Source organism: Hirundo rustica, chromosome 4 (assembly GCF_015227805.2).
Source record: "Hirundo rustica isolate bHirRus1 chromosome 4, bHirRus1.pri.v3, whole genome shotgun sequence".
In the NCBI taxonomy this organism is placed as follows: domain Eukaryota; kingdom Metazoa; phylum Chordata; class Aves; order Passeriformes; family Hirundinidae; genus Hirundo; species Hirundo rustica.
The window spans coordinates 15,545,459-15,559,386 of NC_053453.1; the positions used below are offsets into that span (position 1 = coordinate 15,545,459).

At 33.1% G+C, this 13,928-nt stretch overlaps 1 protein-coding gene across 1 annotated transcript in view; it reads left to right on the forward strand.

Moving 5' to 3' along the window:
• Positions 1 to 13,928, forward strand: part of TBC1D22A (TBC1 domain family member 22A) — a 143,029-nt gene that overhangs the window by 107,404 nt on the left and 21,697 nt on the right. The window contains exon 12 of the mRNA XM_040061853.2: positions 3,423 to 3,518. Within this exon, the coding sequence (XP_039917787.1) occupies positions 3,423 to 3,518 (96 nt within the window). The remainder of the gene's footprint in view (positions 1 to 3,422; positions 3,519 to 13,928) is intronic.

Genomic DNA, 13,928 nt, shown 5'->3' on the forward strand with positions numbered 1-13,928 from the left:
TCATGTTTCTGTTAACAGCCTGGCATAAATAACAGGTAAAATTTGGTGTGGATGGATATAAAGTGATATTGTGTGTTTGGACCAATCCTAGCTGTACTGATATAACTATGGGCTTCAAGGTAGCTTCCTACAGTCACGCACGAGGGGAAAATAGGAGCTCAGTAGCAGTCAAGAATAGAAAAATAATAAAATAAAAAAAACAAACCAAACAACCAAAGGTTAGGAGTTACTGGAAAAGGTAAGGAGAACAAAATATCATTGAGAACACTATGAGAGTTGTATTCTTTCTGCAACTTATATGCTATATAAAGTTCAAAACCTATTTCAAAATGAGAAAATGACAGGAAAGGATGCTTAAGAAGGCTGAGCAAAGGTGGTGGAACTCGTACATGAGGAACAGTGGAAAAAGCACAACAGTTCTAGTCTGCAAAAGAGAAGGAATATGAATGGATTGAAGAAAGTGAACAGGAAGTGATTCATACTCTTTCACTGCAAATATCTGAACTACTTTGAGTGAAACTAGCAGGTTTAAACCAGACATGCTATATGGCATGCACTCATGTTTTGGAATTCTTTGTCCCAGGACTTGGTGATTTACCAATAAGTTTACAGTTGCAAAAAAATCTGGGATGTTAAGACAAATCCATTAACTCTTATTAAATGGACATATTAATCAGCTTCTCATAGGACATCTCTGAGCAGGAAACCTTTGAAACCTGGAGTATTCTGGGTAGATACTGATATATCTTGCTCTCCTTTATTCAGTCATGTGCTCTTGGTCATTCCTGGTGAGACGCTAGTTACTGCGATGGGCCTCTCTGGTGTATTCTTGCTGTGTTTCTTCTCAGACTGAAACTCTTGAGTCTGTTTTGACAGTGAATTGAATCTGTGCCTAGGAAGTCAAGGCTCCTGGCTGATCAAAAATGCAAAACTTGTAGGAGAATCCAATATATTCCACTTTTCATAATGTTCATGTGTTGGTTTCTTTCTCTTTTTCTGCCATAGATTGCTTAGATATTTTGGCAAAAATTAGTTAAATCTCTTTTCACCTAAATTTTTTGCTCTTTGTAATATGGTAGAAATGGAGTTGCTTAAGGTTGCTTTATTCATGTGTAATTATTGAGTGTTTGGGAAGTCTTTGTGTCTGAGCTATTACTGGAGTGTGAAATGTGGTTTAATACCTAACCCTGACAAAATTTCATAGCTTTAATTTTTCTGAGTACTTAAACAGTAATCTTGTATTGTATAAAAATACAAATATACAATAATATTTGTATATAACTACAAATATAATAGGCTGAGGTATTACACTCCCTCGCTGTTGAAGTATCCAGGGTGGAAGGCTGCTTAGACTAATCATTGACAAGACAATAATCAGTCTTGTCATACAACAAAATTTGCATTCTTTCGGTGGTTGTCTAATTCAAGAAGTTTGGGAAGTGCAGTCCAAAGAATGCCTTTCATTTTGGCTGCAGAGGGGATCCAGCATTTGCAGGGCAATGAGATATATGTGATGTTAACAATCTAAATGATTTTTATTGATAGTGACAGATGGTTCTTAGATAATGTGCTCAGAGTCGTCTGTAATATGTTCAGAATAAGTCTTCTGGAAGGTTGTACATCTGCCTTGAGATTTTTTCTAAAATATTTAAATCAAGGTCATTGTTTATACTTGATTTTAAATAGCTTTTAGCTAGTAGTCTGCATTTCTGTACATTTAGAGATCAAACTGTTTGTAACTTCAAAAGCTGCAAATGGAAAAGTATAATAGGTATCAGGTGTTAGAAAAGGCAATTATGCATTAGCTATTTTACTCAATTTCTAAAACTGTCTAAAACTATCCATTGGAAATACTTTGTACCTAGACTTATCTCTGAAGCATGATGAATTTTTAAATCTGTAGGGGATATGCATTTTTCCTCTAATGAATTGTATTTTTAAACCTATTTTGTTTCATTTAAAAGAGCTTCATTTTGAAGAAACTTTTATTGGTGAAAAAAACCCAGAAAAATCACAAGACAAAGTACGGGTTCTTATACACATCTAGATAATTTTTCTACTATTCCTTAAGAGTATTTCCAAAATTAGCTAATTCTTATTTCTGTTCCAAGTACATTTTTAAACTTAATAGCTTCCCTCCAAATAATTGGCATTGTCTCTTTTCTGGAACCTTACAGATTTGGTAGACCAGATGGTCTATAGTTTTTGTCGCTGTTAACAAGGTATTTTACAAATCTCTTGTAGCACACTCTGCTCTTTTATCACTCATGGGTAGAGGAGAAGGAAAAGTAGTAGTAGAAGAATATTTTTCCTTTGTCACTTGTTATAGCTGTGAAGTTTATTTATTGCATGAATTTTAAATACCATGTTGTTCTAGGTTAAATAGCAATAAAATGGGTATTTTATCATGTTATGCTTTATGTAAGAAGTTGTTTCAATTCACTATACTTGAGTAGAACACTGTATTTTTCTAAAGAGTAAACTTCAGTTTTGAAATGACCAGCAGAGAATATGAAAAAATTTGCTGTATTTTTAAAACACTGTAATTAGACCTTGCAAATTATATAGACATCAAATTTTAAATATAATTCCATTTGCCAGATTATGTAGTTTAATTTTATAATTATTATTTTAAAATTTTATTTTAATGAGATTTTGCATAGTTCACAGTCATAACATTGATAATTTAATATCACAATTATTTTTTTGGTTCTTAGTGGTATAGAAAATAAAATCTAAGATTAATTTGATAATATGAGAAAACTTAGTGATGTCCTTTAAAGACCTCATCACAAAATTTGCCCAACTCTTCTGTGAAATTAAAAAATACTAATTTCTAGGAGGAGTTTTATAAAGTGATGGAATCTACTGACTTTAACTAGAACAGAAAGCTGCATATCTGAATACAAAACTGAGCTGTGAATATTTAATCTGATGAGTAGGTTTTCTTCCTATAGTGAAAACATCTAATTCTGTTCAATATAATACAAGTTATTTTTATTTTTAGAATGCTTAAATTTCCTGTATCAAAATTTATACTTCAATAGGTACTGCTAGTAGTAGAGTTGACTTAATAATGGAGATGAAACATATGTTCACACCACGGTGCTGAGCTGGACAGTACAGTATCTCATACCAGATATAAGCTAATGGATAACACCAGAAATGGAAAATACATCAGTAAAGAATGAATTTAAGTATGAGAAATGGAAGCTGCCTCACCTCCGTCCCTGTTACAGATAATAGCAATGAACAGGTTTGGCATAGATTAAATGCAAGCATGCTTGTGATACAAAGAGAGACAGATGTAGCTGACATTTGTAGTTAGAAGTAAATGTCATAAAAATACACTTGGGACATATGGTGATCAAAAGTATTATTATTTGTGTATTGAAAGGATGATCTATTTTTATTTTTTCTAGTCTGAACCAGAGGGTTTTTCTCACTTCCACTTGTACGTCTGTGCTGCCTTCCTTGTCAGGTGGAGAAAAGAGATCCTGGAGGAGAAAGATTTTCAAGTAAGTGAAGGGGATATTTTTCAAGCACAGGGTGGCATTTCTTAGATTTACCTTCATAACATTACTTGGAGATCAATTTAAAACAAAATAGGAGCAGCAAGACTGATGATACCTTACCGTTAGTTAGAGTTGCTCCAAAACTGTTAGACCTGAAGTGATGGACTGTAAGCAGCAGGAGATGTGTTTTCTTTGTCCACTCTGCAAAAAAAAAAAAAAAAAAAAAAAAAAAAAAAAAGCTGTTTTAGCTGAGGCTGATCTTTGGAGATGCTGTTACCTTGGTATTTCGCAGAGATTTTCTGAAAAGGTAAATGGATTTTTAAAATCTTAAATGCATTACTGAAGTATTTATTTGTTTCTCATCTTTATAATATAACATTCTCTAACAAGGTCATGTTCATTCTTTCAAAAAAGCTGGGCAAGCAGTCTTTTAAAATAAGGAGCCTGTTTTTCATTAGGAAGTAAAAGGACTTCAGGCCCCTACATTTCAAAACCTTACATTTTTCCAGCAAAAAGGATATCAGGAAGTTGTTTGTAAGAAGATTTGAATGTGGTAGATAGGCAAATCATTTGCATACATCCATAGAAGTCCAATTATTTATATGAACTGGTGACAGTTCACTTTCATAGAAATATTTCTTTCGAATTTTACCCTGTTATACACATTGAATGCCTAAAAGGCTTTAAAGTTTTATTTGAAGGCTGAATGTGAATAGCCTGTGTTGCAAAGCCCCCACCATTGCCTACCCTGGGGAAATGGCCCATTACCAGCTTATTTTCTCTTCAGCTGACTGAACTCTGTGGCCTTCTGCAAATGAACCATTGTGCAAATTTGTGTATCACTTCAATCTATTTTATCTTCATGAAAGGATTTATTCAGAGCTGTCGTAGCCTGTCTTTGAAATGAATAAATCCCTAAGGGCACAACATAACAGCTTTAATTTCTACTACCTGCTAACACTGTCAGATTTTCTCAATTTATGGTACTCTGTCAAAATCATCTCTAATGTTGGTATCCATACCTCTCGATTACAATTATTCACTGTTAATCCTCCCTAGTAAATTTTTCATGTTGATTTCCTGCACCAAAGAGCATAATTTTGCTCTCTACCAAATCTATTACAACTATACTTCAAGTAAATAATACCATGGTATGGTACTATGAAGACTGGTTTTGTTCTCCTTACATGCATTCAGGTTTGTGTACTTATTTAATAATTAAGGTATTTCTGTATGGTTTATTTTCTTTATAAGCCATGTAAACTAGAATATCAAGTACAAAAATAAGGAATACACTGGAATGCATTTATCACAGTGCTTTGGATTGCTTACAGCATAGAAATGCAGTTGGTAATTTTGAGGATCTGTAGATCCATGCTAGTTTTATCACCATCATATGTTATCACTAAAAGCCTTGGCCTTCTTTATGGTGTAACATGACCTTTTAAAATGGCTAAACTAAAGTGTTATCAATTCTCTAAATGATACTTCTGTCCCACAGGCAAGAATTATATCCATTATTCTTCCACTTTGTTAATAATAGCTGTAGATCGTTGCCTAGTCTTCAAAAGTAATAAGCACTTAAACTACATTGGAAAATTGGGAAGTTCAGTAAATGCTGCTTGGAGTACTCTGCATTGAATTCACATTATTGAGGAATCATAGCTATAGTACCTTTTGTATGGAAGTTTTTTGTTCCGTAAACTGTACCAAGAATCACATGCATTCAGTCATTTCTCTTGCACATAGTGTGTGTTGTGTTTGTTTTTCTGCATATGACAGGAATAAGGGAAGTCTCTTTTAATTGTCAGTCAGAGGGCCTGGTTCTCTCCTACTAGCTATGAAAACTCCTACTCTTCTTTTAGATGTCTGTTTGACCTCTTTCAGTAGAAATACAGACCTCACAGGAATTTTAAGCTGGAGTAATTTCCCAAGAACATCAGGTATGGCGCTGTGCCAGAAGAGACACTGAACAGATTTTGAATGAAAGACCAATTTCAAAGGAATTGGTTATGCAATACTTTTATTATTTGATGATGCATATTATCAGTAACATTACAGACAAGATGATGATAGAAAACAATTTTTGCTCCTAAGATACTTGTTTTCAGTCTTTTAACTATGTCTTCAACCAAGAAATTAGTAAAAGTATGATATTTATTCTTCCTGATGTGAACAGATTAATTGACTTAGATACCAAATCATCCCTCAGTATTTCCTTATTACACGCAGTGTGTGTGATTGTAGTTTTGGGGATTCTTTGTGTATTGTTATGTAGCAGAAAAATAAATTTTGAAATGGAAGAAGTTAGGCTGGACTCATGCTATAGGGTGATACAACCTGAAAATTCCTTGGTATTTGGTTTATATCTGTAGAATTAAATATTAAGATATGAAAGGAAGCAAGTTTTGATAAGGGAAAGGTAGAAGAAATAAATGTTTCAACTCACAACTCCAAATATTCAAAGGTTCATGTGTATATATTATATGTATATACTATAGATGTACATGTATATGCCTAAACAGGTGTATATATAGACTTAAAACACAGGCATGTAACACTGTGTTGATGCTCTGCCATATTTTTCATGTTTCAAATAACATAATGAAATAATTTTTTCATTGTGAGATGATAATCAAATCATGATGATAGTTGTCCTCTTTTAAATCATTTGAACAAGTTATTGCTCTCACTGCCATCTATTTGGTTAAGTACAAAATACCAGATGGGTTTTTTTTCCTAGGAGTTTAAAGCTGCTTACATTTTGTCCTACTTATTCAGTAATCTTTTTAGTAAGCTATAATCCCATTTTGAAATTTGCTATTTAATGCAATGAGCTGTGTGATGCAATGCTATGTAATGAGGACAAAAAATATTACATTCAGCAATTTTCAAATTCCCCAGAGTCACTTTTTGATAGCAGTGAAATTAAACTGACATGTTTTCAGGAAGATGTTTTAAATATTTCATGCCCATGTATAATACAAAGATTAACATTATGGAACAGAGTGAGCGGGTTTTTTTTTTTTTTTCAAGTTTTCATTCGAGCTTGTTATTCTCTCTTGCTTCTCACTTCCAGAGAGTCCTCTTTCTCTAGACTGGGTGCCCCACAAACCCAGGTACAGAGAGGTAGTTTGGATAGCTCTGTTACTCTATTCATAGTTCAGATTAGCAGTTTATACTTCTCATGTGGGGGAGCAGGGAGCACCATGGCTAGGCAGTAAATGGCAGAAATTTTTATCCTGCCTTAGATTTTCCCTTGTAACCAGTGTGATGTTTTATAGATTCAAACAGGTCATTCTTGGTTTCTGATGTTTTTGTTGATGATATGAATATTCTGTGTTAATTTACTGGTTCCATACTAGTGTCAGACACACACACACACAAAATTAAATACAAAAAAGCAGCAAGTTTAATATAAACAAAAATATTTTTTAATGTGATAAAGTATGCTCTTTGAATACAAAATGTGAAATTCAGTTAGATTCTATTATCTAAACTTAAGTAATTAAATGTGCAATTAATGAAAACCTTTCTACTCAACAGCATGTCTCAGACTTTGGCTTGCTGTTACTCATTTTCCTAACTACAGCCATAATTCAAAAATTCTCCTGAATTCTTGAGAGGTGTGGATAGCTGATGCTGTTAAGTGATAAAATATTAATGTATGATTTTGTATGATATTAATAGAAAATATGGCTGCTGAGTTTACTGTTGGAATGTACTATTGGAAGATATCTGAAAGATTTTACAGAAACAAGACTTCAGGGACTGTATTCAACCATTGAACTGGATTTAAGTTAATGGCAATTATAATTAAGTTAGTAAGAGTTGAATTCATACTGTCTTATCTGTTAGATTTGTACTTAAAGGAAGTTACTTTGTTGACATAGCTGAGCTACAAAAATATATTCAGTGTATTGTGGTGGGTCATCTATCTTGCAGATATTTTCTTATTCGTGATTTAAAATATAGGCTTATCTAAAAGACATTTTCACCCATGCTGTCACCAGCTCACGTCTTTTTTACTGCATTGTCCTTTTCTTTGTCTTTCTTTGACAAATGCATTTTTGCTCCAGTTATATTCACCCAGACTGCAAAGAAGCTGTAAAGATTATTTTTCAGTCCATCATTTTTTCTTGCTTTCTTGCTCTGCATCTCCCTTAGCTCCCTTTCTTTTAGAGCACCAAGGAAAACTTGAACACCTTCTCTTTTGAGGCCTTTAATGGACTAATACTGACACCTCACATGGCATCTCAGATTCAGCACTGAGATGCGGACTCCAGTCTATCAGCCCGTGATGACAGCTTCATGACCCGCTTGCATTCACAAGAAAGGGTGCTATCTCCAACTTTGCCACCTTACTTAAATGGAGCACCTAATGCAGATATTCAGCTGCTTTGCCCTAAGTCATGTCAAGTTCTGGTTTTTTGCTATGCCCAGAATAGACTTGACAGGTTGGCTTGAGTCTCTTAGTAGCACTTACAGTCACATTGATGAGTTTTGTGTTGCTTCTTTTTACTTTTCTGTGAATTTATTGTCTCTTGCTTTATACTTGAGCCATAAAATCTTCAGGATAGTGACTGTGCTTTAGTAGTATTTATATAAATAATTATTTTAAAATTATTCTATATATAGGAAGTCTTACTGACTTGTTTACCAAAATGAATGCATGATTGTATGTCTTACTAAAATTTAGATAAATGCGGTATAACAAGATGCTTAGAAGACAAATTCATTTAATTTCATTTCTGCAGTCTATATAAGTAGTGAATTTTAGTTTAAAAAATTTGACATTAATATCTTTCCTAGAAATTATCTACTATAGAAACATGTCAGATATCAAAGATGTAATTTCATACTATCTTTTTACACTCAACCACGGTAATATAGATTTCATTAATCTTTTGTGCTCTTTACATAATTTATGATGTAAATTTTTAAATTTTACTTTTTCTGCTTACTTCATATTATATGAGGTGTAACTAACAAATGTACTTTAACTTTGCTTCTTGGTATGTACTTTGTTAAAAAATTAATTTACATTGCTCCTGCAGTAAAAATAAATGTTTTTCAATTAAAGAAAAAAATTAAAAATTTACATTTCTGAAAGGATTCATATTTTGTAAAGAGGAATGTTTGCCCTCCTCTCTAAGCTCTATGACTTTGTGGTTATGGACCCTGTGCCCTCTTTCTTCTGCATATGGAAGCTAATAGGGTCTTTACTGTGGATGTGCCAAAACCTGTAAAGAATTAAAAACTGTGAACATGGAAGGTTTTCTAACTGTAAAGAGCCTGACTACTAACACTGCTGTGATTTTATTCTCTGCTGAGAGCACTTTTGGAAGATGTTCCAAATATTGTCACGTGTTTCAAGAAACTGGAGGCTCTGCTGTTTTAGACTTTGAAAGTCATAGCTGGTGATCTAATGTAAAATCATTTCTTAATCTGAGTAGTGGTAGCAGACAGCTGGGATTCAACACACTGGAATCATTTATATTCACAGGAGCCAATTTACAATAATAAAATTGCTGACTTTACTTTTGCACGCAGGGCTTGATGAACAGAGAATGATGGGAGTGGTAATAGTTTAACTGCTCTTGTATCAACCCTACTCAACTTTGTCAAAAGCTTCAGCGTGTTTTGATTGTCATGAATATTGACTTGGTATTCACGTGTGAGTGTGTTGTAAATTAAGCACAACGGTGCAAAGATGTTTTACATACAGTCTTAGAAGTACAGGTTTTGTCTCACAGAAATTAATATTGCAAAATTTTAATATTGCACTGAAATGTAAGAAACTGTAGATCATCCTTCTTTTAATACTGGTACTTGTCTAGTACTAGGAGGAAAACTTGCCCTGTATCTGGAAAGCTACTAGAAGGTTCTGACCAACTTAAATGGTACTAAAAATTGCTTAAGAAGCGTGAAAAAGGAAATAAAAATTGAAATAATACCCTCACTTAGCTCTTTCTGTATCGCTTTCCATTTTCTTTTGATTATACTCTAGGCCAATTTTTCCTATGTTATACATTGTTTTCTCCCAAAGTTTGCCTTGAAATGTGCCAAGCTGAGAATGAAAATAATTTTCAAAAAAACAACAAACAAATCAACCGCACTTTTGATTTATATCATATATAGCTGGCAATGTGTGTATTTTCATTCCTAAATTCACCTATTTTTTAAAATTTTCCTTGAGTTTCTGGGCCAAGAGACTATGGGAATAATATATTACTCATGCCCAGCATGTTAAAAATAATATTTAATATACTTCCAGTAATAAAGATAAATTTTGTAATACCTGAATTTGAAATCTGCTCGTGTTTTTGTTGCCCTCCTTCCATCTAGCTCTCTCCCAGAAGTCCTCTTTCCTCCTCAAGATATTTGGAACAGTGGCACATAGTAAAATTACTAGTTATAGTACAATGATTTTGAATTACAAGTAGCTTAAATATATGTATTTGCTACTGAAACTCAGAAGTTATCCTGTGATATGATCTAGTGTAATATTATCAGATAAATCACAGCAGTCAGTAAGACTAAGCCCTGCTCTCTCCAAAGCACTTGAGGAAGAAGTAGTCCTTGAACACCTAATCACTGCAGCCAAGACTTATCTTGGGAAATCTGTCCAGTTTTGTTTATTTGTTTGTTTGTTTGTTTTTGTTTTTGTTGTGGGGTTTTTTTGGTACTGAAATAGCTTGGTCAAAACAGGAAGAAATTTTCAAAATCCCTGCTGAAGGAGACTAGTTCCACAGGGTTAGCATTTCCTACTGTATCAGTAGAAATTTTATTTGGAATGCAGCATGAAAAGTGGAAAACTGAAACCTTGCTGATAAGAAACAGAACAAGGATCTTCAGCTTTTGCTATTGATATAAGTAGAATAAATTTTTAAAATTTTTAGAAGATCTTAATCCTTTATAAATATTTCTAACTATAATATTTGTTGTGAATGTTAAGATTTAGTAACTTAATTTTTACCCTCACTTGTTTCAAGTGTAATTCCAAGGCATGTGGCTGTTACGAAGTCATTTATTTCTGAGGAGTTTAACAAATCTGAAAATCAAGGTGCAGGGAAATAGTAATAAGTGTCTTCTTCCCAGGATATCAGTTGAGAGCATCTAAAAGGGAATGAGGTACTTCACTGTAAAAGCTGCAGTGGCTCTTTCCAGAGGAAATGTGTAAGATGTAAGAAGAGTACAAAGAATTGTTTTACAATGATAGCCAGCTACTTTTTCTTGAAAGTAGATGGGAAGCATGCTTGAAGAGCAAAGGTCTTAAGAACTTATGGCTCTCACCAGAACAGTTTGGAGTTATATTTTGACTCATTACACACAAGTGTCAGTTTGTAATACTTTCACATTTGCTTACTATTTGGGGAAAAAAAAAAAAAAAAAAAAAAAGCCAAAAGGGACATAGTAATTTATAGTCCTGAATAGTCTGTAGTTTCTTCCATGTAAATGTCCATGCTATTTGAAAAATTACATTTCATCAGGTTTTTTTCTGCAGTTAGTTTCCAATTAAGTTGTTATTTGAACAGTTTGCTTTCCTGGTAGTCAGGGGACATGTTGCAGTTTTAGATGATGCATCAAGTTAAAAAGTTCAGATGTAAGCACTGAAAGTGCCGATTTGTGCTTGGATTTTTCATGTGTGACATACTGCAATTCATTGACTTCTAACCCTTCTTTCATACAGAACAAAATCTTTAACAACATATGCAGTGTATTTGACAGCTGAGTTCATTATACCATATATTAGTATGACAGAGTTCTTACTCTAGTGTTTCTCTGTATTCTTCAAAAAAACCCCTAAGCAACTATATCACAAAGTGAGCAGTTAATTTTATTTTCTAATCCAATTATGTGTGATATTAGTTAATGTCTTCATTTTTTTTTAATATATTAATCTTTTAGGTAAAAAAAAGATGTTAACCAGCTGCATAGTTCAGTACAAATATTGTATGAAGATATTATTCATGTTTCAGAGACTAGTTAGATTGAAAATGTGTTACATTATGTACTTTGACTTAAGTTTTAGTGAAATAAAGTGAATCCTGTAACTTAGGTCTAAATTTGAAATAAATTTACTTTAAATTACAACTGTAGTCAGTGGAAAGACATATATGACTTAGTAATTTCTGATCTCACCCTACTCTGTGCAAATATTTATGTCGCTGTATTATTTATGAAGGAATATGGCATTGACAGAAATTAGAATTCATCTGTTAAATTATACATTTAATGGTCTGAATATTAAATATTCTGTGAAGACTTCCTTGAGGTTGTGAATGTCTCTGCAAGCCCAAATGTTGTTACCAGAGATATTGCCAGTAGAGAGGAGGGATGGAAGCTCTGAAGCATCTAGGAGCAAATCCAGTGGAGACTGCTCAATAAGGGGAAAGAGATATTGAACATAATTCCTCTAAAACTTGCTATTGTGTGGAGAAAAACTGTAAGACACAGTGTTTATACAATTCATATTGCTTAGAAGATCCCTTTGCATTCTGAATGTTTTTATGGAAAAAGCATCTGTTTCTTTAGACTCCTGAGCCTTTGTGTGCACCCCTCTTGTTATTATTTGAATTTAAGGAATTTAGTGTTAGACTTGAATGCAATTTGGGCTTTTTTTTGTGGGTAACACACCTTTGTGATTATAATAGGAAAATAACTTTAACTCTTGTTTAGTAATGGATCTTATCTTTTACTGTCACTGAACGAGCTCTAGAATTAATGTTTATTTTACTTTATAGTTATTCTGTAAGATCATACTATGTGTTCTGTATATTCTTTCCAATAATTGATTTAATGTGTTTTATTGACTTGGTTTAAACCTTTCCGTTAGTACTCATTTTGTATAGTGACTAATTAGCAGAGCAACCTAAAATAGAGTATTGCCAACATATCACTTGGTCCCTGACTATCTGCCAATCTCTTCAGAATCAGAGCTTCTTGAAGAAGGAGATAAAAAAGATTAAAACAGAGGACTAGGAGGTTTTCCTGGATGTAGACCATCAGAGAACATTGCAGTAACAATATCATAGTAATAATTTCTGTCTTGAACTGTGGGTACCATAAAAGCTACAGGATCTCAGCTCTTTAATCTTGTGAAGCTGACTACAGAGGGTCTGCAAACTTCTGCAGTTTGCCAAAATATTTATTTCATTTTGCTCCCTGAAAATTGCATATTTTGAATGTGACTAGATTATTCCAATTAACCTTGTAATGTAATTGATCAGCTTTTCCTGTTTTCCTCAGGAATTAATTCTCAATTTTTTAATGGAAATTGCTCAATGAAATTTGTGCTAGATTAAGTGTCTTTTTCTTTATTGTTTTTGTTGATGCTGTTTTTAATTGCAGGAAAATGTTTGATATGGCTTTTTGTCCCTTATGTGATTGTTTTTCTTGAAGGTTGTTCTTGCAGAATTAACTGCCACCTGATAAATAGGCCCAAATGTAGCAACAAAAATGAATAGCAAATGCAACTTTTAGAGTGAATGAGACTGGCCTGGACCAAATGTAGCATAATCATTGCTATTTTAAAGGAGGTTTCTTTATGAACAGTGTTACAGAAACCAGTGTTTGGATCCCAGTATTCTAATAGGTTCATAAAGCATTCATGCATAAGATATTTAATGATGGATAACTTTTTCCTGAGCTGAAGAGCAGTACTTGGAATTTCACACTTGCTTGCCTACATTAAAATACATGAAGAAAATAAATATCAGGTGAAATTAAATCTAGTGATTAAGAACCATTACCAGTTTCAAATATAGTCATGCAGAACCCTATTTCAATGATTATACAAATATACAGCCATGTTTTCCCAAATGAAAGATTGAGCTGTTAATTACATGAGAACAGTTTAGGTGCATTGATACTTTAACATGAGTTTTTCTTTGATCCAAAGTATCTTTATATCTTCAGGAATACTGTGGTTTGGATCTTTCTGCTGTGGATTTTACTGTGCAAGTACTTCAACAGTACGTGGACATTACAAGATCAGAAAATGATTTTACAATGCTGTTTATAATGTGGATTGTATATTTTATTGTTAGTTGGTTGTTTTTTTTTTTAAACAGACCTGTAATGTAATCTTGCAACTGATGGTACTCATTTGGTTTTGTTGTATTCAACTGCAGAAGATAGAGGTTGAAAAGCTGTAGCAAATCTGTACTGTTCAGAAAGATGCATATTAATGTTACTAATATGCAAAGAGTGCAATGAATTCAAATTTATAAAAATGTAATATTATCCTAGAATTCATAAATCTGTAGGTTAAAATTAAGTTGGTAGGAAACTTTTTTCTTCTCTAACTCTTTAAAAGACAACTACATATGAAGAGGGAAAATACCTGTTTAGGAACAGAGGACTCTCGACAGTCTCTAACAAATTTGGTATTTTTTCAGTAAGTTTACA